Consider the following 23,387-nt stretch of genomic DNA (forward strand, 5'->3'; position numbering starts at 1 on the left):
ACTGAGTTGCATAATTAGTATTAGTGTCCGCCCCAGCTCCCCGGCTCGCTTCCACGGTTGCTAGGGGCAGTGGCTGGCATTCACTTCCCAATCACCTTGGAGACAATGAACAGTCCAGATGTTTGTTTTTGTATTTTTATTTTGGGATTTGAACTTAGATAGGAGTATGGGATGCTCTGTAGAACGAACAAATGGTTGATTGTATTTCAATCAGTTGGGACGATTATATACACTTTACAACTCCAGTCTCCTCCATCACAACACTTGCTTGCAGACTGTTTCTCTCACTCTCTCCTTCCTGTACAACACTTCACTTCCAGGAACAGCTAGCACATGGTTAGGCCCAACCCTGACTCAGTCAGGCCCTAGAAACTGCCATTTGTAGGCAGGGAACGCGGGTCCCTTTTAGTGTAGCAAAAATATAGAATAGGAAGTCCTTTAATGCTAGCTGACCTATGGTGGACTACTGCTCCCAGCAATCCCTCTTCAGGCCCTGCCAGCCCTCCTGGCTGCAGCTGCCCGACTTCCTTATTGCTGGCTCTGTGCCCATCCCAAACTGCACACTCCCAGTCTTCTCCGGAGTGCCTCCCTAGTCCTCCCAACTGTGTCTGTCCCTCCTGGTCACACAAACACCGGTGGTTCCCTCCTGAAGACTTGCCCGGCAGTACTAGTTTCTGCTGTCTTCTCTGACTCCTCTCTCTGCCTCCTGTCCAGGTCCTTCATTCTGTCTTGAAGGGATCCTTCCTGCACCCGAGTTCCAGGCCCAAGGTCACCCCCCAGACTTGGGAGTGGCCTCAAAGGCCCCAACAGCCTAGCACTCCATCCTCAGTTCTTACACCAGACAACAACTTCCAGCATAGCTGACCCTAGGTATTTAAGGAGGCCTGCCAATCCAGGCTGGGGATTGGTCAGAGCTCCTTAGAACACCCCAGGCAGCTCCACTTCTCTTCCCCTCCTCTCTTCTAGAATCCTCATGAAGCCAGAAGGAGTTACCAGTCTACTCTGAGCCACTCCCAGCCCAAACAGATCAAAACAAACAGGCCTAGCTTCCAGCTTTTAGCTTTCTCCCCCATTCTTTCAGCTAGGCCTGCCTAAATTTACCTGCACGTACCAAAAAATCTCACCTCTAGCACTTACCTAAGTAGAGGGTGCTACAGTGGCAAGAAGAAAGCCAGCTTAGGAGAGATCCTGTTAGTGCCTGCAAAACACTTGAGACTGGGGCGGAGGTTCACCTTCCAGCAGGACAACGACCCTAAACATACAGCCTGAGCTACAATGGAATGGTTTAGATCAAAGCATATTCATGTGTTAGAATGGCCCAGTCAAAGTCCAGACCTAAATCCAATTGAGAATCTGTGGCAAGACTTGAAAATTACTGTTCACAGACATTCTCCATCCAATCTGACAGAGCTTGAGCTATTTTGCAAAGCAGAATGGGCAAAAATGTCACTCTAGATGTGCAAAGCTGGTAGAGACATCCCCAAAAAGACTTGCAGCTGTAATTGCAGTGAAAGGTGGTTCTACAAAGTATTGACTCAGGGGGGCTGAATACAAATGCACGCCACACTTGTCACATATTTATTTGTAAAAAATGTTGAAAACCATTTATTATTTTCCCTCCACTTTAAAATTATGTGCCACTTTGTGTTGTTCTAACAAATAAAATACAATTACGCTTTTGGTTGTAACATGACAAAATGTGGAAAATTTCAAGGAGTATGAATACTTTTTCAAGGCACTGTATATATATATATATATATATATATATATATATATATATATATAGTATATATCTACATAAACATGGCAGGGGGACATGTTTACTGTTTTGGGGGATCTGATCGAGGAAGAAGGAAGTCAATTGCTCCTCAGTTCTTCGGGGATTCTCTCTTCTCTCCCTGATTCTTCACCTCTGGGCTGGAGAATCTGGGAGGGTGAATTCTGACAGAGATCGCTAGTGGGTTACCAAGATCGCACCTTCATAAACTTTGTTTCTGTCAATGACAGATTCTCTGTCTGCTGAAATGATCAGCGGAGAACATGTTTTTCATTGATCATCTCCGTTTCATAAACCGCTAATGATGAGAGATTCAAGGAGAAGTATGGGAATGCAAAAATAGGTAGTACATGCTACTCTCATACCTGCATTGCATTTCTTTCTTTCCCCAGTCCTTTAGTTTTTGTAGAATGGTCTTTTGGAGATCCCAGAATCAGCCTCTAATGGTTCTTTCTCAGTTCAAAAGTTTCCAGGGGGTGGAAACATCTCCACAATCCAGCCGCTCCTTCACTCCCCCCCTCTGGAGGACATGTGGGTGTGTTTGGTGAAGAGGTGCACACCCAGGCTGCTATCTAAAACAAGCACGTTCTTCACGTCTCTGTTTTCATGGCAGCATGTCCCCAGCTAAAACCCGGAAGCAGAGACAGTGTGATACAAACAGTGAAATCCTCACCTTTCCCTGACTGTTATCTGCAAGCTCTCCTCTGAGAGACTCTAACACCTCTCACCTGGGCTTTGATGTCCCTGTGTCCTCCGAATTCCCTCCCCCTCCTCTCCCTTCACTCATTCAAAGTCTGTATAAGCGTCTCCTCCGGCCGATGGGGGGAGGGGGGAGAGTCACTTCTCATGTCCAGCAATGAACACAGGTAATCTCTCTACACATAGCACTGTGTTATATCAGAAGAGGAGACATGGTAAGGAGCATAGTGACCTGATTCCTGTGTCTGTTTTCTAAAATGTACACAGTGCTATGTGTATAGAACATACCTGTGTACAGTTCATAGGAGAGGGGGACTGACAACTCCCTCACATCTAAAGTGACACCTGATATGTCTCCAAAGTCTCCTTTATTGTACATACAAATCATCTCTCTGTCACTGTACTCCTATACAGTCCCATCATCCCCATTCCCGTATGGCAATGAATGGCACTGTATGGCATGTGATGTCTCTGTACGGCATGTGATGTCTCTGTACGGCATGTGATGGCTCTGTATGGCATGTGGTGGCACTGTACGGCATGTGACGACTCTGTACGGCAGTACGGCATGTGATGGCTCTGTACGGCATGTGATGGAACTGTACGGCATGTGATGGCACTGTATGGCATATGATGACTCTGCACGGCATGTGATGGCACTGTACGGCATGTGATGGCACTGTACGGCATGTGATGACTCTGCACGGCATGTGATGGCTCTGTACGGCATGTGATGGCACTGTACGGCATGTGATGACTCTGCACGGCATGCGATGGCACTGTACAACATGTAATGGCTCTGTACAGCATGTGATGACTCTGCACGGCATGTGATGACACTGCACGGCATGTGACGACTCTGGACGGCATGTGATGGCACTGTACGGCATGTGATGACTCTGCACGGCATGTGATGGCTCTGTACGGCATGTGATGGCACTGTACGGCATGTGATGACTCTGCACGGCATGTGATGGCACTGTACAACATGTAATGACTCTGTACAGCATGTGATGACTCTGCACGGCATGTGATGACTCTGCACGGCATGTGATGACACTGCACGGCATGTGATGACTCTGGACGGCATGTGATGGCACTGTACAGCAAGTGATGACTCTGCACGGCATGTGATGGCTCTGTACGGCATGTGATGACTCTGTACGGCATGTGATAGCTCTGTACGGCATGTGATGGGCATGTGATGGCACTGTACGGCACGTGGTGACTCTGTACGGCATGTGATGACTCTGTATGGCATGTGATGGCACTGTACGGCATGTCCTCATTTAAACCACTTAAGGACCGGAAAGATTTACCCCCTTAATGACCAGGCAATTTTTTGCGATACGGCACTACACCGCTTTAACTGACAATTGCGCAGTCATGTGACATTGTACCCAAACAAAATGTATGTCCTTTTTTCCCCACAAATAGAGCTTTTTTTGGTAGTATTTGATCACCTCTGCAGTTTTTATTTTTTGCGGCATAAACAAAACAAAGAGCAACAATTTTGAAAAAGAAAGCAATATTTTTTACTTTTTGCTATAATAAATATCCCCCCAAAAAATATAAAAAAACAAATTTCTTCCTCAATTTAGGTCAATATGTATTCTTCTTTTCTTCATATTTTTGGTGAAAAAAAAATCACAATAAGCGTATATTGATTGGTTTGCACAAAAGGTATAGCGTCTACAAAATAGGGGATAGATTTATGGCATTTTTATTATTATTATTTTTTTTACTAGTAATGGCGGTGATCAGCGATTTTTAGCAGGACTGCGACATTGCGGCGGACAGATCGGACACTTTTGACACTTTTTTGGGACCAGTGACATTTATACAACGATCAGTACTATAAAAATGCACTGATTACTGTATAAATGACACTGGCAGGGAAAGGGTTTACACTAGTGGTGATCAAGGGGTTAAATGTGTTCCCTGGGAGGTGTTTCTATCTGTGGGGAAAGTGTACTGACTGGAGGAGGAGAGAGATCGCTGTTCCTGATCACTAGGAACAGACGATCTCTCTCTACTCCCCTGTCAGAATGGGGATCTCTTTGTTTACACTGACAGATCCCCTTTCTGGCTCTCTGTGGAGCGATCGCGGGTAGACGGTCATGCACATTAGTTCTGGCGCCGTGGGTGTGCATGCGCTCTCCCACTGTATCTATTGCATGAACCGATGTACAGCTACAGCGATACGCGCAATAGAGCCAACCTGCTGGAGTATAATGATGGCGGCTGGTCGGCAAGTGGTTAAATACAGTTTCTTTTTCTTCGTTTAAAAACATTCTTTTCCAAACTGCAATTGTTCTCGCTTTTTCGTGCTTTCAGAATTGGAGCGTTTACTGTACAAATAATTTTTTGGTCTGATATTTCTAGTCTTAGTGACACCATTCAACTCCACAGGTCAAAAAAAAAACAAAAAAAAAAACAACCAGTTAGGTAAGGGTTGTTGGGTTACTATCTATACATCAGCTCATCATACAATTTTTCTTGTTTAGCAAGTTTTCTGAATACCTTATTATTATACTTTTTTGACTGGTCTAATTTTTTGTTCATTTTGATTAATCCAGTTTACAACCGTGTTTCCCGAAAATAAGTCAGAGTCTTATATTAATTTTGGCAACAAAAGACCCAGTATCAGTATTAGTATCAGTATCAGGAGTATCAGTATGCACACAGTATGACATGTTGATTGATTGCAGAGGCTCTGCACTGAGACTACCTTACCTTCTGTGACCCTCTGAAGCTCTGCAGAGGGAGGGGGCCAAGATCCCCCGCTGACAGCCGGGAGAAGAGAAGGAGACCAGCGGGAAGATCAGCTGAGCGCCACTCTGTACCAAAGGCACCTGACACCGCTAGATCACAAAGACACATACACAGTCACAGCACACTGCACATCGCCGTAACAGAGAGGATTATAGGAGAACACAAGCACCTCAAACTAGGGCAGATTTTCGGGGTAGGGCTTATATTGCAGCTCTCCTGGAAAATGGCGCTAGGTCTTTTTTCAGGGTAGATCTTATTTTCGGGGAAACATGGTAGGTACCTATTTTCTGCTGTTTAGTCATGTTGTTTAAAGAAGAGGTATGGCCAAAACTCTTTAGGCCATACTTCTCATGTGGTTTACAGCAGTTCACTTAGTTCTGCACTCCTGTGACCCAGATTCAGCAGACAGCTAAAAGTCCCCTGTTGTGGCTCTGAGGAAGAGGTGCTACCTCGAAATGCGTCAGCCAGTCCTTTTGTGGGACGTTCATCTGTTATGTGACACAATGGACGTTAAGCTGCTCTACATCTGATATACTGTTTACAAGTGCAACACAGTGTTTAAACCGAGTGTTTACAGTGTTTGTGAGTATTATTCTTTCTTTTTTAATAACGCAAACTTTGAGGATAATGCATTAGGCCGGTGCGCCCTCTGTTTATTTTTCATCTTAGTGTATCCAGACATTACCAGTCTTATGAGGGCAGCAAGGCGGCATTTATCCGAATCTACCAGGACAAGAACTTAGTGTAACACCACTGTGGGCTCATCTTTGAGCGCAGGAGATAAGTGTTGTGTATGTAAAAGTCCCCTGTTTGCTGATGTCACAGAGCCAGTCCAGATTCCTGACCAGCAACTGGCTCAGCCTCTCAGCTCACTGCTGAGAGCCTGAACCAGCGCTTCCCACTCTCTTCACAGTCCAACTCTCCTGTGAGAGCTGAATGGGCAGTGCTCAGAGCGGTGAATGACAGTGCTCAGAGCGGTGAATGACAGTGCTCAGAGCGATGAATGACAGTGCTCAGAGCGGTGAATGACGGTGCTCAGAGAGCGATGAATGACAAACCTCAGAGCGGTGAATGACAGTGCTCAGAACGGACCAGAGAACTGAGTGATCAGCGATCTTTGATTGATCAGTTCTTGGTGTAGTGCCAGCGGGGAACATCTGCAGCTCTGATCCATGCTCCAACCATCTAGGTGAGTATGTAGGTATGTATTTTTTTTATATCCCACACTTCTCGTTCAAAGAATCTAATATTTTGCTTCTTATTCTTTCCATATTATGGCATCAATGGAGGCAAGTTACTCAGCTGTTCCCCTGGTAAAGTTGGGAGGGTTAACTATATCCATAATACGGTTCTATTCAGCCTTCTATGCAGGTTTTGCTAATTTGAATAGAGTGAAAGACAGGAGGATTTCCCATGTCACTGTGTGATGGGATCATATCTATGACCATCTATGACAATTTTCACAAGAAAAGAACTAATATAATAAAATGACAGTGCTAGCTGCAATTTACATATGCATGAGCTATTCTGACCACAATAACAGCTTTTTGTTCTGCTGACTCAAGTTAGATATCACCATGTTTGCTATTTATTGTATCAGTCATTTCACAACTTACTTCTGTTTCTTTGATGTGTATGCCATTTAGGTAGATGTGATATTTAAACTTAATATGGAAATAGTCAACAATCGGATGAGTTAGATTGATTACAATTGAGGTTGCAGTGGAGAACAAGTTGATTTTTGGAGGTGTAAGGATAGCTGAGAAAAAAAGAGAAAATATATTCAATTTAAATACAGTATTTATTCACGACCAAAGCCAGTGGACCCTTGCTGAATCTTGTCATACATGAGCTTCTTTGTTTTGGTGAATCATGCAGAACAGGAGGGTGAAATGACTATATTGATCCTATTTAATACTTGTGTTTTCTGTCAGGTACAGGCTTGGCATTGAGTGCATAGATGTGTTATTTAGCCAGTCACACACATGCCAATGTAGTGTCAACTAAACACCCTACTATCTTGAAAATCTTTTTCTGATCATTACTGTGCTTGTGCAATACATTTGTAAAAATAAATACATTAGAAAGATTTTGTCATTCATTTCTCAGTTTGTGTATAAAACAAAAAAGTGTGGTCACAAAGCAAAGTATAATTAGTTGTTTCCATCTAAACTGAAGTGATTCTTGCATTTGTGTGTGGTAAATGGTCTAAAGTGATCTGGCACAGTATACAATGCAGCAATTGAGCAGAAAATAGCAGATTCACTGCAATAATACAAATGTGGGCTCATTCTTCTTCTTCAAAAAAGTTGAAGCTATGATGTAAAATTGATGCATAAAGAAGCAGACCGCTGAATAATCTTCTCCCTAAACACATATATATCAGTTGCTCTGTGTCTTCTGTTTTAATTTAAAGTATCTGCATCTGTATTTTTGAAGACCATGGGCCAATTCCCAAACCTAACATACCAGGATAAGTGACAGTTTTTTCAGGTAAGATCAATGAAATTTGAAATTGACAGTCAAATGGCTAAAATAAAGATCATTATCCTTGCGCTTATGCTTTGTGAATTGACCCCAAAGTATTATACAACTTTCTGTACACTGCTGGGAATCAAATGTTTATGCATAGTGTGCAGATTAATATAAGACTTGTACATGTCCATTCGTTTTAGTGCCAGCTAGTGGCTTTCACAATGATAATGCAAGCAGGAATTTGAAAGTGTTAACTTAATATTAGGTGTCAAGTGTTGTTGTAATGGTGAGTCCAAACTACTAAGAGTCGTTTTTATAATTTTAGCCATCATTATGTATAGTTTTCAGTTAAATTTTAGGGTTAAAGAATAACTTTAGAGAAAGCTTTTTTATTTTTATTTTGTATAGTGTAAACAAGGGTTAGAAACTTTGGCAATTTTTCCTGCTGTTTCTAGCCCCGTTGGTAAGACATGTGAGAGACCGTCAAAAATCAATAAAACAGCATTATTTAGTAGAGTGAGGAAAGGCCAGATCCTTCTTTGGTTTTTATTGTTAAATGCTTTTATTGTTAAAGTCAGGCATGCTCTTCAACCCATGGCCCACGTGCCAAATGTGACCCATGGAGCCATCTGATGTAGCCCATAACCACAAACCTATGGCAACACATACAGCCTCCTTTGGATGCACGCTCTACTATTCATACTGAGCAATAAGGCATTATCATGGTTACTATATATAACTAAAACAGCAAATGCAAACTTACTTTGATGGTAAGGTTCAAACCCTTCTGAAATTTCAGATATAGAGCAGTTCAGATAGCTTGCAGTGACGTTACCATATGTTGTTGAATTTTTGTTTGTTTCATGAGCTAGGTTGCACCATGTCCAAGTTATATTTGTGCATTCTAATTTGCTGTGCCAGATATCACTCCCATATCTGCATATATAGATAACATGAAATTATGTATTGCTATAATGACCAAAACTATAGAAGACAATATAATATTTCTTATAGATTTATAGGGAAACTACAATAAAAGCTGATAGTTTTAACTGAACAAGGTAAATAACTTACTAAAGCATATCTAAACTAAAAAACAAAAATGCTATATATTGCAGCTTACAAGTCTGAAGATGAGGTGGCTGCATTAGTTTTATTTTTTTAGCAATTTTCTCCTATATTTTTACATAGTAATCCTATGAATAACACCTGTATCTGTACCCACACTCACTCCTCCACTGTATCTATGGAGAGAGCCATGATTGTCACTAGACTGCACTAGATTGTTAAACACATGACATAAGGAACATATGCACTGTCATAAGGAATATATACCTAAGCAAAAAAATTAAATGAATGTTTGTCTAGGAGCTTAAAGTGAAACAATAAAAATGCATAAAATCCATTGACCTCCATTAACCCCGACCCTGTCTGTGAAGTAGCGCATTTGCTCGATGTATACAACCTACTACAGCAACACTGACATTTGCAAAGAAAAACGTGTGTTTAAATTGCTGGCAAAATGACTGCTCTGAGCTGCTTCATTTTGGTTGTAAACAAATTGGTCAGGGATTCCTTTTTTATACATTCCAGACCCTTATCCTAGATAACGGTCGGATATAGATGTTAATTGGGACTCACACATGAAAAATGGCATAGGCCCCCCCTAATTCATGCCAGGCTGTTCAGGTCTGGTTTGAATTTTAAGTGGGCCTCTACACCCCACGCTAGGTCAGCGGGTAGCAGGCATCGTGATTGATGGGGATCTACATTGATGGATGACATGTTGATGATGCATGTACGTAGTGGGAATTTTCTTTTTTATAAAAGACTTGTCAAAAACTGCCTCTGTGTTATTTTGTACTGTTTACGTTTTTGGAAATGAGTTAGGGGTACAATGTACCCCTAACCCATTCACATGAGGGGGGTGGAATCTCTGGCTTTCCAGATTCTGATAAGCCCTTTGTCCACAGGCCCCTAAAACTACTGGGCAAGGGTTGTTGGGAAGAGGTCCTTGTCCAACATGGGGACAATCCCCTGGCAAGGTACTCCTACCATGTTGAGGGCATGTGCCTGGTATGGTTCAGGAGGAGGTGCATGCTCCTCTTCCCTTTCTTGGTCTGCCAGGCTGCATGCTTAGTTAAGGAATAGATTTTTGGAGGATATCTCATGCTTTTTTTTCCGTGGAGAGTTCCCCCTTACTATCATACCAAATCTGAAGGATCTAGTATAGAATTTGGCTTCACATTGTTTTTTCGTTTTTTTGCGTGTGCTCCTCCTTAAACTTCATACCTGAAGGGCGTGGGTTTGAATTATGAAAGAACTCAAATGCCAATTTTTAATAATTCCTGCCCCTTTGCTTACATGGACTAGTATTTCCAGCTATGTAAGTGAATAAGGCCAGGTGACATTACTGGTTGTTAAGAACTTGGCGGTACCTGCAGCTGCCAGTGTCCTTAACAACCATTGATAGTGGGAAGCTGTCAAGTATGATAGCAGAATGAAAACCACTATTAAACATAATGTTGGCTCCCGCTGAACGGATAAATGTTCGGGTGTTTGTCTGAATGCCTGCTGTTCTGACTCAACTACAAGGCAATAATTTTATCTTCAGCTTCACATAGAGCTTACATGACCTGGTGATCTATTTATCTCTTGCATCAATTCAGACAGCTTAACTCAATGAATAAATTCACTGTATGGAAAGACAGCCGATGGATCCTCTCGAATGTTCCGTTTAATGATGGATATTCATAGGTAGAAAAACGTTGGTGTTGTAAGCCACATGTAAAGATGTTACAGCAATGAGGTATACTGAGCACAATGAATCAGAGAGAGGAAGGGGAGGGAAAAATACAGAACTACGGTGGGAGAGAGAGTTCAGATAGACAGAAGGAACAAATCTTAAAGGCACAGAGTGACAATAAATCACATAGTGTAACACAACACTCCCCGTCTGAAATCTTTAGATTTCATAACCATAAACAATTATATATATTCAATAAGTCCAATACTGTGAAATGTCCTGGAACCTGTAATAAAAAACATGCAACAAGTAAGCATAAAAATAAGTCCAACAGGATTGAAGAACATGTAGTCCGATGTAAGATGTCTTCAAAGAATTCCAAAGATCTGGGTAGAACCTGTAGAAAGCAGCAATGTACTCCCCACCGTGCCAACAACATGGCTAGTCCTTGTATAAGTCACTCACCTGGCAAGAGGAGTACTAACTCAGTAATTGGTTGAGTAAAGGTTTGTGTCGATCCTCCCTTGGTTACCTCGACTTCTACCTTACGGACTTTGTTATTGTCACTGGGCATAACTTTAGTAATAAGACCCATAGGCCACTAATTCCGACAAACTTCCTTGTCTTTTAGGAGGAATAAGATCTCCAACCTTAAGATTGGGCTTAGATGTTCGCCATTTGTTACAACCTTGAAGGTGATGGACATACTGCTTCCTCCAGTGATGCCAAAACACATTGGCTAGATGCTGCACCTACTTCCATTGACGCCTGTAGATATCCTTGGGTTCGATCTCACTTGAAGATATTACAGAAGTCCCAATCTTTTGAGTAAGAAACAAATCTGGAGTAAGGATCACTGGAGCATCAGGATCTGAAGATACCGGCACTTAAGGTCTTGCGTTCACTATGGCAGACACTTCAGTGAGAAAGGTAGTCAAAGTATCATGGGTGGTAAAGACTTGTGAGTCTGCAACATGGAGTCAACAGGGGGTGAGTAAGAGTCCTCACACACAAACCTTGGAGGTGACAGCCATAAGCTGTGCTGAAGAACATCAGATGACACTGCTCTGGTCCCACAGTCAGCTGGATTGAGTTCAGTGGGAATGTAATGCCATTGACTTGGTAGAGAGAATCTCTTATTATGTTCAACCCTGTTGCTGACATACACATAAAACTGTTTTGTTTGGTTGTATATGTAACCAAGTACTACCTTACTGTCTGTATAGAAGGTGAAAGAATTCTAGTGTCCGTTTCACTTCGTATAACTTTGGCAATTTCTACTGCTAGCACGGATGCACAAAGTTCAAGTCTTGGTATGGTATGTGCAGGTTTGGGAGTGAGTTTTGACTTGCCTAGGACAAAACTACAGTGTGATTCTCCATTCATTTCAGAGGTCTTCAAATAGGCTACTGTAGCAATAGCTTCAACTGATGCATCAGAGAACATATGAATTTCTCTCCGGTTAACAGTTGAAATGGAACCTGGAACATAGCAAAGGGGGATCTGAAGTTTTTCTAGTGACTTCAAAGAATATCTCCACCTTTCCCACTTGTGTTGATTCTCACTAGGCAAGGGAGTATCCCAGTCTATGTTCTCATTAGATAACTGTCTTAGCAGAATCTTACCTTGAATGGTAAACTGGAGCAAGGAAACCCAGTGGGACATAGATGCTATTCACCACCGACAGGACTCCTCTCTTAGTGAAGGGTTTGTCACAAGTTGACACTTGGAAGGTGAATGTGTCTTGTTTGATGTTCCACAACAAACCCAGACTTCACTGTACAGGAGGCACATCTGTACCCAAATCAAGGTTTTTTAGACTAGTGGCATAGTCCTCAGAGTGAAAGGCATTCATAAGTTCCTGGCTGTTGGATATAATCTTGTGCAGTCTAAGGTTTGCTATAGACAGCATCTCCTTTGTTCTGGTGAGATCAATCGCTTCTTTAGCAGTTGGAAAAGACTTGAGTGCGACGTCAACGTAGAAGTTTATTTCAACAAACTGGTTGCATTAAACACTGTAGAGCCTAAGTCGTCATCGTGGCAGGAGAAAGGGCTTGTGTTACCTGAGATACCATGTTGCCATCCGTGGCTGGCTATCTTCTCTTTCACCCAGTAATGATGTGGTCATGGCTCAAAGTAAGTGTTTCGGCCATTTGGCAGAACATTTGTCTTGAATGACGAAATGTTGGTAGGTCTCTTCATTTTGCCTATACAGACATTGCCTATGATGACCCACCCTATATCCATGCGCTGGGCAAATGGGGCATCTGGGGGTCCATTGACTTGTCTGTGTACCTTGTGAACTCTTAGAATGTCTCTTCCTAACAGAAGAAGGATCTGAGCATCTTTGTCAAGTGGCGGTATCTCATTTGCTATTACCTTCAGGTGAGGGTGGTGGAAAGCAGCAGCTGGAGTAGGGATTTCTTCCCTGTTAGCGGATATCTGATTGCACTCAACAAGTGTAGGTAGTGGCAATTACAAGTTACCTTTGAGAGAAGATACCATGAGTCCATGAGCCCTTCTCCCAGAAACCTCTGTAGTTCCACTACAGGTACCCAAGATGTAAGGATGAGCTTCGCCTTTTATTTCAAATAGATTAAACAGTACTAATTTTGCAAGCGATCTATTGCTCTGATGGTCTAGGATAGCATAGGCCTTTAGAGTCTTTTCTGGTTGGTCCTTGTGGTATATGTTCACCAAGGATATTTTAGCACAGGACTTATCACAGCGGTCTTCTCCACAAACTTCAGTGCAGGATGAAGAAATTATGGTAGAATTAGGCACTTGGTTGGTATTCTCCCTGCCATGCGTTAACCTGGGAGGAGAGTTAGCAGGTTGTGCAGAGCTGGGCTCATGCGGATGGAGGGCTTGCACATGCTCTTCATGCTCTTCAGAGCCACACTCTATGCACTTGATGGACACATTACAGTCCCTTGCAAAATGTTCTGCACAGCACCTGAAACATACCCTAAATGTCTTTAAAAGCTCCTTAGGCTCTTCAAGAGGCTTTTTCCTAAAGCCAATACATTTTTTGAGGGGGTGTGGCTTCTTGTGAATGGGACACTCTCTGTTAGGGTTTTCAATCTTCCTACTCTGTCTGTCCGTGGCCACAACTGTGGTAGGAGTGGGAAGGATGTCATTCTTTTTCATGGATACTGGGCCTCTACGGCTTCTATAGTTGCCCTGAAGACTGGTACTCTTAGGAAAGGGTGAGAAGAGACTGTACTCACCATAGGAAAAACTTGGAACGTTCTTGGTCTCTGAAGTTTTCCTGATGAATTTGCAGAAGAAAGAGAATGGAGGGAAACCTTGTTCTCTTTTTTTGTATGATGACTCTAGTACAGACCATTTCTCTTGTAAACCATACGGGAGCTTGGAGACGATTGGGTTTACCCCTATTGCAGTGTCAAGGTAACTGAGTCCGGGTAGTTTTGGGTCTGCCTTGGCTAGCTGAAGCTCAAGGAGAAGGTCACTCAGTCTCTGGAACTCCTCGTTGTCTTTACCAGATATCTTAGGGAAAGTTTCAAGAAGCATGAACAAGGCATTTTCTATAGCTTCTGGACTGCCATAACTTTGCTCTAGTTGCTCCCATGCAGCTGTGAGGCCTGCTGTAGGATTGTCCATGAAAACTGATCTTAATGGCTTAACACGTGCAGCAGATAGAGGACCAAGCCATCTAATCAGCGGATCCAATTATTGAGCAGCTGTAATGCCAAGATCACTGATTTCTGTTCTGAAAGCACATTTCCAACTTCTGTAGTTCTCAGATTGGTCATCAAAACTTGTGAGACCAGTCTTTGTGAGCTCTCTGCGAAGTATGTACCTCACAAACTCTGCTGTCTCAGTTGTCTCTGCCTTTATGCGAGATGATGGTGGCTGAATGGTGCTGATTGCGCTATGTTAGTGTTGTAAGCCACATGTAAAGATGTTACAGCATTGAGGTATACTGAGCACAATGAATCAGAGAGAGTAGGGGAATATACAGAACTACAGTGGGAGAGAGAGTTCAGATAGACAGAAGGAACAAATCCTTAAGGCACAGAGCGATAATAAATCACATAGTGTAACATAACACCTGCACAGCCAAGATTCTATCCAAACTTATATTCAGACCGAACCTTCACCTCATCTAAGCTACCACAGCTAAGAGCTGGCAAGTTGCAATATGTAAATTTTTTTGTAGCCATCCATTAAACTGGTACTTTACACATCATTGGTATCATTATTGTAATGCACAAATACAAGACTAAAACAAGTTGAAAAAAAATCACTTTGATCTGCACTCTAGATTAATATACATTTCTAAATTATTTTTTTCTGCTACCAGGATCTTGGCTCTGTGAGATTTTGGTGAGGAACCTGCAGGATTTTGTTGTAGAAGCAGTGCAAGGCAAGGTGAGCATGCAACAGAATAGATGTTAGGTTTTATAGGTGATGTTCAGTGTTAAAGAGGACCCAAAATCAAAAAGTGAATATTTGCTTTGTTATAGGAACTCGTGTCCAAAGCAGTCCCTAAAAGATTCACTTTTGCCTTGAATTTCTCATAAAAATACCAAAGAACTTCCTGGGATGTGAGTGTGCCCAGACACTATTGATTTGCAGACTTACGTATATGGCACTGCTCCCTATGACTGTTAGTGTGAATTGGTAATGCCACTACTGTGCTGCTCACTGGTTTCCATGTGGGAGACTCTAACATGAGAAAGCAAAACCCTTCCTATACCAAGATGGCCACCTCCACACAAATACACAGTACAGAATACAGTATGGCGGTAATGGGAAGAGATCAGTTGCAGGGAGATCATTTTCTTTTTATTTATACACACTTGTTTTGCTTTGTTTTCTCTTCTATGAAGGAGAAAAAGATACAATATATATATTCCTCTATTCAGGAAGGGAAAAAAAAACACACAGGAGGGTGGGGGGTGGGACAGTGACTGATCACTGTGATAGCCAAGCTATCCCAGTGATCAGGTGATCGGGATCTGGGCCTCTCAGTTCCCGAATGTTAGTACAAAACCTTGTCTCTGGGTGGGAGTATGGTCTCTGTTCTGAGAGTGAGCTTTGCATATATATTAAAGAGAATTAAAGAGATTCTAAAGGCAGAAGGTTTTTCAGAACTTTTTTTTTTTTTTTTTTTTTTTTTTTTTTTTTTTTTAGAAAACCTTCTGCATGCAGCTTCCCCCACAGCCTGCCTCTAAATACTTACCTGAACCCAATCCTACCATTACACAGAGCAGGTAAGTATGACATGTTTATTATTTTAAAACAAAAAAGTAAGCCTTTAGTAATACTTTAAACCCAAAAGCAAACATTAATTATAGTGCAGCTTACTATTTCTTAGATGTGATAGCTGCCCCCTGTGCTCATTCATCCAGAGTGGGGGCAATACAGGAGGGAAAAAGCCTGAAAAAACAAAACAAATGCAGCCACCACATCTAAGGATTGGTAAGATATTTGGTTCTGGGTTTAATACCGCTTTATGGGATTAAAGGGATACTTACTCATGGTAACAATTCATATTTTGAACAGTGGCGGCTGATGGTATATTTTTTTTGGGGGGGGGCAGCAAACAGTCCACCCACCCCCTGGTCGGTCACACAGCTGTCAACACGGCACATTGTACTGCATGTCTGCCTACTGCAGCACCATATTTGGAGAGGTCATGCAGTACCTGCGGATGCACTATGCGGCCTATGGGACTTATAGTCCCCCAGGGATAATACAGGTCAGGCTCAGTATACACAGACTGTCACTTCTCTCTACCCATACTCTGCACGACTCTGATCAGCAACTCTTCCTCTGTACAGCTCCGCTCTGTCCCGTTGGACACAATACTCTCCAACAGCTCCAGCACCCGAAATATTTGCGGGACCACCGTGTACATGGACTCCGGTCTGTACTGATCGGTGAGGCTCTGCAGCTCGGAGCCCAGGCTCTTGGCTATCCTGTAAACATCCTCCAAAGGCAGAGCAGCAGGAGCCCACTGCCATACCGTCCCCACCCTCCTACTCCATCCTCATCCTAGGCCAATGGGCTCGCTTCTCCTTTTGGACAATCAGGAAACGTGTCTCAGGACCTGCTTCCTGATTGGCCAGGAGGTGAAGCAGTGTGACAATAGCAAATATTCATTTGCTATTGTCACACAACTGGGTGGGCTCGGGGCGCAGTGCTCTGCACCCCAAACCCTCCCTTTTTTGAAGCTTATTAGAGCCTCTGGCTCTAATCACGTGCTTTAAAAAAAAAAAAAAAAACATTGGAATCCATGTGTCCGGCGCCCTGCATGTAGATTAGGGCGTCGGATGCATGGATAGGGAGTGCAGTGCCCGTGTGCCCCTAACAAATGTGCCGCCACTTGATTCAGTATATTCAAAGAGAAGGCCATAAAAATACAATGAGAATGTTACTTACACTAAGTAGGAAACAGTATAAAACACTCCTTCTGCATTCTCTGGTGGCATCCAGGTCAGAGTTGTGTTCATGTCCAGAGAATAGAAGCTCACGGTTCTTGGCTTTAGAAACTCACACAGATTTGCTGCAAGTGAAATAAAAACAAAACAAATGCACAGTAAACAAATCATTTTCCATAAGCCATATCATTTTCCATATCAAGCTCTGAGTTTGATTTACTAGAAAACATAGAAATATCAACTAAAAAAAATTAAATAAACATTTACTTCAACTATGCAGTCAAAGAAAATTCCTGTTTACTTTGAATACCCAATTATGTTCAAATGCTTTTCACATGATTGAATAATTGAAGTAAATATTCACACGTTTATTTCAGTGAGAATGCTCAACTTCTTTAGCAAATCAGTCCCATTATCTCATTATCAGATAAATACTAATAGGTAAGGACACTTGTATGTAAATACATTGGTAATGATTGTTGGGGATGCAGTGTATCGCTTGCTGGATCCGGTTTATAATGTATATACAATGCTGGATTCCGTTATTTCCTGCCTGGAGGCTGGAAGTGGAGCACTCCTTTTTCTAAAAGAGAATGTAAAGCTTTCTCAATCTTTTTTAGCTGCATATGTAAAAGTAAAAAAGATCAGCTTGCTATCCTTTCAGTGCATGTTAATGTTTTAAAAACTTTGGTACATAGGGGTAGATATGTTTGCTCATTAAAGCCTAAGTTTACTAAAACATAAAAATGAAAAATTTGCACAAGGGTTGGCATAGTCGGACACTTTTGATGAGAGCTTGTTACTGCTCCCCTAGTTCTATAAATCCATGATGCACCAGAAGATTGAGGTGATAAAGGGTGGACGTGGGCCTCAGGGGAGGAACACATCACCTAAACCAGGAGACAGCAGAACAAATGACACATAACACTGGTGGCAAGAAATGCCCCTTCTGCTGATCTGTTTTCTTTTTTTTTAAATGAAAGTGTTTGTTAACCCCCCAAAAAATGGATCATGCTCCTTTAAAGCATGTTATATGATACAGTGCTTGTCCTGTGTTATTTGGCCCCCTATAACACCTAAAAAACCTGGCTGATCCTGCCAGTTTCTCCCCACGCCTCTGTAAACTGACCACGGGGTATCATGGCTGCTGAGACAAGACACCGTGGTCAGTTTCATCAGCAGCCTGCTATCTGCTCTCCTCTCTGCTCCTGTGTCCCCCTCCCCCCCTCCCCTCTCTGTCTGTGTGTGAGCCTCCCCTCCCCCTCCTGCTGCTCTCATAACACTAACCTGTATACACCATTAGCACTGCCTCCTATTGCAGTGTCCCCCTCTGTGAATGATTTATAAATATAAATGCTGTAAATAATTAATTTAAGAGCCGAGATTGTGATCACATGAGCAGCCAGCTCTCTCCTCCTCTTCTCCTCCCCCCCAGACTGACATCAGCAGGGGAATCTCAGCCCCACCCACTGCATTTCCCAGAGGAGGAAAGGAGAGAGCTGGCTGGTCATGTGATCGCAATCTCGGCAGTGAAATTAGGTATTTCCAGCATTTATTTTTATAAATAACACACAGAGGGGGATACTACAATAGGAGGCAGTGCTGATGGTGTATACAGGTTAGAGTGGCTTAACAACCACTTTAACTTAGGCTTTAACCACTTGACCTACAGAAGATTTACCTGCCTTCATGAGCAGGCCATTTTTTTGTATACGGCACTGCGTTACTTTAACTGACAATTGCGCACTTGTGGTGACACTGTACCCAAATAAAATGTCCCTTTTTTCCCCACAAATAGAGCTTTCTTTTGATGGTATTTGATCACCTCTGCGTTTTTTATCTTTTGCTCTGTAAACAAAAAAAGAGCGACAATTTTTTTACCTTTTGCTATAAAACATATCAGATAAAAAAAATCTGGTGAGTGCATAGTATTCATAGCCCCATAAGAGGTGGATACACAGACACCATTGGAGCACGGAGCACTACAACACTTTAAAATACTTTTTAGGAGAGTGTCTATGGGAATTTTTGACCATTCTTCCAAAAGCGCATTTGTGAGGTCAGGCATTAATGTTGGAAAGAAGGCCTGGCTCGCAGTCTCCACTCTAATTCATTCATTTCTAATAATTATTGTCACTTATGAGGGCTGGAGAATGGTCGGGAATACATTATGAAACATCATTATCACAAAGAGAAGAAACACTTATAAACCTACAGTTACGAAACAGTTACAAAACATACTGGTAGTGTGGAAATTTCAGAGAAACGGTTTATATGTCTGGGCCTCAATAATCCCAGGGGCATGGATGGCATTAAGGCATTAAGGCGCTCGATTCAGATAGTCTCCCTGTGGAGCATATGTTTGTCCCATTCGCTGCCTTTGGGGTCTCTGGGGACCACAGCCAGTGCAATGAACGAAACCAGAGATACATCAAATTTGTGATATAGATCTAAATGTCCGCTCGCGGCAGTCACCATTTTGCCATTTGCAGAATAGTATACATGATCTTTGATTCTGGAACGGAAATGCCTTGCTGTTTTCCCCACGTAAAAGGAGCCACATTGACATGACATGAGATATACAATCCCCTGTGCGTCACAGTCTGCATGGAAATTTGGGAAAAACAGTTCACCGTTCGGGAGCATAAATCTGGTGCCTATAGCAATTCAAGGGCAAAAAACACATGGTTTGCCAGTATGTTGTGTAGTTCTTTGTGTTGTTGAGAGTACCTGGTAATATATATGACTGTTTGGTTGGTTTTTACAGTCTTGGCTTTATATAATAACGAGTTACGTGATTGACGTAGTGCTTTATTAAAAGCACTGCAGAGTAGGGATTTACTGTACCCTCTTGCCTGCAGTCAGAAGTAAATTGGCCTGTATTTTTAATTCTTCAAGATGGGTACAGTTGCGGCATAACCTAAGGTACTGGGCATAAGGGATGCTACGAATAAGTGCCATAGGATGGGCACTATCAGCGTGTTACAATGTATTACTACACTAAAGAGTGTAGAGGCTAGGCAATGATCTTGGTCTTTAAAGATAGTGAGATCTAAAAAAGTAATTTGCTGAAGATCATTGGCAACTTTAAATTTTAGATTAAACTGGTTCTGGTTTAGAGCATCAACGAAAGTAGCCAATAGAGCAGGGGTACCCGTCCAGATAATTAAAACGTCATTGATATAATGCAGCCAGCATAACGCTTGGTTGGTAAAGGATGACAAGGAATCGTCAGAAAAAAGAGCTAGTTCCCACCCCCCAGGTACAGACTGGCATAGGCAGGTGCACAGCAAGTACCCATAGCCACCCCCTGTACCTGGAGGAAGTGAGACTCCTTAAATCTAAAACAGTTGCGAGTCAGAATGAACCGAAGGAGGTCCAGAATAAACTCACAATAATCCCAACGATAATGATTTTGTTTGGTTTGCTTTGTTCTGCCGGTTTTTAGTCACTATGGACTGGTCACTTCGGGGGTAGTTGAAACAGTACGCCATGTTCATGATATTATGTATTGTATTGTATTTATATTCCTTTTTTTTTCATTTTTGTTAGTCATTTTGATGCTCCTGAAGAAGTGCAAAGCTCGTAACATGTAGAGCGAGCCTAGAACACTCTTTTATTGCTTCCCTGTTATATAACCACACTCCTGGATCCATAACTATAATGGAATGATCTCACTCTTCTCCAAGTTTCCATGCAATTGTTAATTGGTTGTGTGCAGTAGCTGCACTTTATTTTATATTTGATTTATGAATGTGGATTTTAAAAATATAGATTTTCTATGTTTACAATAAAAAATAATTTTTGTATAATTTGTTTGGTTGTGCCTATAAAGTCTAAGCATCCCATTCAACTTTTCTACCCCTTTCATTATGCTGTTATGTAGACATGACCTTCTGTGTCCTCTATCCCCATTATTGATGTCTTTACAGATCGTCAATGGGATGTATGACACAAACCAGTTTATTTATAACACACACACACACACACATATATATTAGGCTATATGCACATGGCTGTACAGGTGCCATACAATGTGCAGAGCCTACTTAATCACTCTTCCATGACCTATAGCTGCCATATACAGCCGCCCATTAAGAAAAATTAGACCATGTGGCTGTGCGGTTATCCGCACTCGGTCATAAAGCACTGAGTGCCGATAACCGCACATGCAGACATATGCTTTAAGGGCAGACAGTGTGCTAAAACTATTGTTGTGGGAAAATAGGAAATATATTTCATTATGCATCTGATGTATAGCCTTGTTCAGTAAAGAATTCTTTACACTGCATGTCAATAAAAAAATAACAAATGCAGCACATCTCTGTAATACATAATACAACGAAGAATTCACCCCAGGACTTTAAATGAAGTGGGTACCATTTCCACCAGTAAACATAACAGTAGTAAATACAGTATATGGTTTATTCACATAAAATTGTTTACATGCATAGATATCACCAACAGTTGCCAATTTAAAAAAGACATACATAAACAAGGAATATTGGTACATAAATGTAATAGCATTCATAGTACACGGGCATCATTCTACCCGACGCGTTTCGCGAGATCCAGCTCGCTCTTCAGGGGTGGATGTGTATAACAATGTACCTAAGATGAAAAAATATATATTTGGCAATATGGCACAGTATTAATTATAAAAGTCCAGGGGTGAATCCTTCATTTTATTATATGTTACAGGGATGGAAGTGTGTTACTGGGGACACCAGACCTTTTTCCCTTTCTCTATCTCCGTAATACATGCACATTTCCTCATGTTTCATTTCTTAACCATTTCTACCCTCTTACACCTGTTCATCCACTATGGACCAGAGCAACTCCTAAACCCTGTGGACAGCCTTCCCAGAAGAGTTGAAGCTGTCATAACTGCCAAGTGTGGGCCAACGGAATATTGGATCCTATGGACTAAGACTGGGACGCCATTAAAGCTCATGTGTGTGTGAAGGCAGACGTCCCAATACGTTTGACATTATGGTGTATGTATAGAGATTATTAATGATAGGCGGTCACAGGGTTGATTTACTTAAGGCAAATAGGCTTTTCACTTTGCAAGGGAATATTTCCTTAAGTTTAGTAAATGAGACGAAGATCTGCTGACTGCCATCAGGAAAAATATTGTTTTTTTTTTCCCTTGCACATGATTGGAAATTCTTTGTTAGGCCCCTTCCACACAGGGTGGATCCGTTGATCTCCGCTGAGCCGGCGGATGACAGGTCCGTCTCTGCTCACAGACGAAAACAGACAGCATGTCCATTTTCATCAGATCTCATCCGATTCGCCAGACAGGTGTATCGCCATATGTCTGATTTTAGCGGATCAGATGGCAGACAGATGTCTGCGGACACATCTCCGCTGACATCCGCCTTCCCATAGGAGTCAATGGATGATCCGTTCTAAGGGGCTAAGGTGAGTTTTCACCACATTCACTAAGTTAAAGAGGATCATCGATCAAAAAAAAAAAAAAAAAAAAATACTAATCAGCAGCTACAAATACTGTAGCTGCTGGCTTTTCATAAACACACACTTACCAGTCCAGGGATCCAGTGTTGTCCTCACCTGGGCTGGTTCTTTGTTGGTCTTTGGGTCCTTGGCACCACCATCTTGGATGTGGGAAGCTGGCTGTGATTTCATGAGGCTTCACAAACGGCTCGCCACTGCACATGAACGAGTCGTGCTGCACTTTGTGAATGAACCTGCAGCCTCCTGGGACCTATGACGTGTTCTAGGAGGTTGTGGGCAGACAAACTTCTGTCCAAATTGCCTTGGCAATTTGAGTGGAAGTGGAAGTAGGTACCTGCCAGAAATAGGTACCCGTTCCCTACAAAAAAAAACTTCCAAAAAATGTTAGAGGAGGGGGAAGGATTAGAGAAAGCAGAACTTCCCTTTTGAGGTGCAGTTACCCTTTAGGCGAAAATTACCTAACAAAATGAAAATTCCTTTGCAAAGTAAACAGTCTATGAGTCTTTATTAATGCAAACCCATGTCTCCATAACAGCATAAATAAAGGATTACAGAAATAATTGGAAGTTTTGGTTCTGAATTGGCCTATAGTTAGACTCTTACCATGTCCTGTAAAGGTTACAGATTTCTGAACAGTCCTAAACTTTTCTGAAGCTTTAAACCAGTTTCTTACAAAAGCAAGGAAGTTATCTTCAGATTAATTAACCTAGCATTAATGTTGCACTCTGTATTTACAGAATTACTCTGAAAAATAAAATAATACATTTCCTCAGAAACCTTTAAAACAATTTTAATTTCATTAAAGAAATTTTTTCATATTACATAGTTGCCAACATTGTAATGTATAGGGACAATTTTGTGGCTGTAGGCGGTGTCATATTATAATTAGGGGGTAGGGCATGTGCTTGTGTGGCATAGTAAAGAAAGAAAATGTGGCGCTGAAAAATAGGCGTGGTTTATGTTAAATAGTGGGAGTGGCTTATATGGGCATGGTTCACATGGAGGTGTGGTTAGAGTCTGAGAT

General features: G+C 41.9%; 1 protein-coding gene across 1 annotated transcript in view; it reads right to left on the minus strand.

The window, feature by feature from the left end:
* The window catches only part of LOC141140312 (interleukin-20 receptor subunit alpha-like), a 45,962-nt gene that overhangs the window by 13,909 nt on the left and 8,666 nt on the right, over nucleotides 1-23,387 (minus strand). Inside the window, exons 2-4 of the mRNA XM_073627351.1 lie at nucleotides 16,884-17,007; nucleotides 8,490-8,662; nucleotides 6,868-7,010 (exon numbers count right to left, since the gene is read on the minus strand). Coding sequence (XP_073483452.1) covers nucleotides 6,868-7,010; nucleotides 8,490-8,662; nucleotides 16,884-17,007 — 440 coding nt within the window. The remainder of the gene's footprint in view (nucleotides 1-6,867; nucleotides 7,011-8,489; nucleotides 8,663-16,883; nucleotides 17,008-23,387) is intronic.

The sequence above is a fragment of the Aquarana catesbeiana genome, linkage group LG04 (assembly GCF_042186555.1).
Source record: "Aquarana catesbeiana isolate 2022-GZ linkage group LG04, ASM4218655v1, whole genome shotgun sequence".
In the NCBI taxonomy this organism is placed as follows: Eukaryota; Metazoa; Chordata; class Amphibia; order Anura; family Ranidae; genus Aquarana; species Aquarana catesbeiana.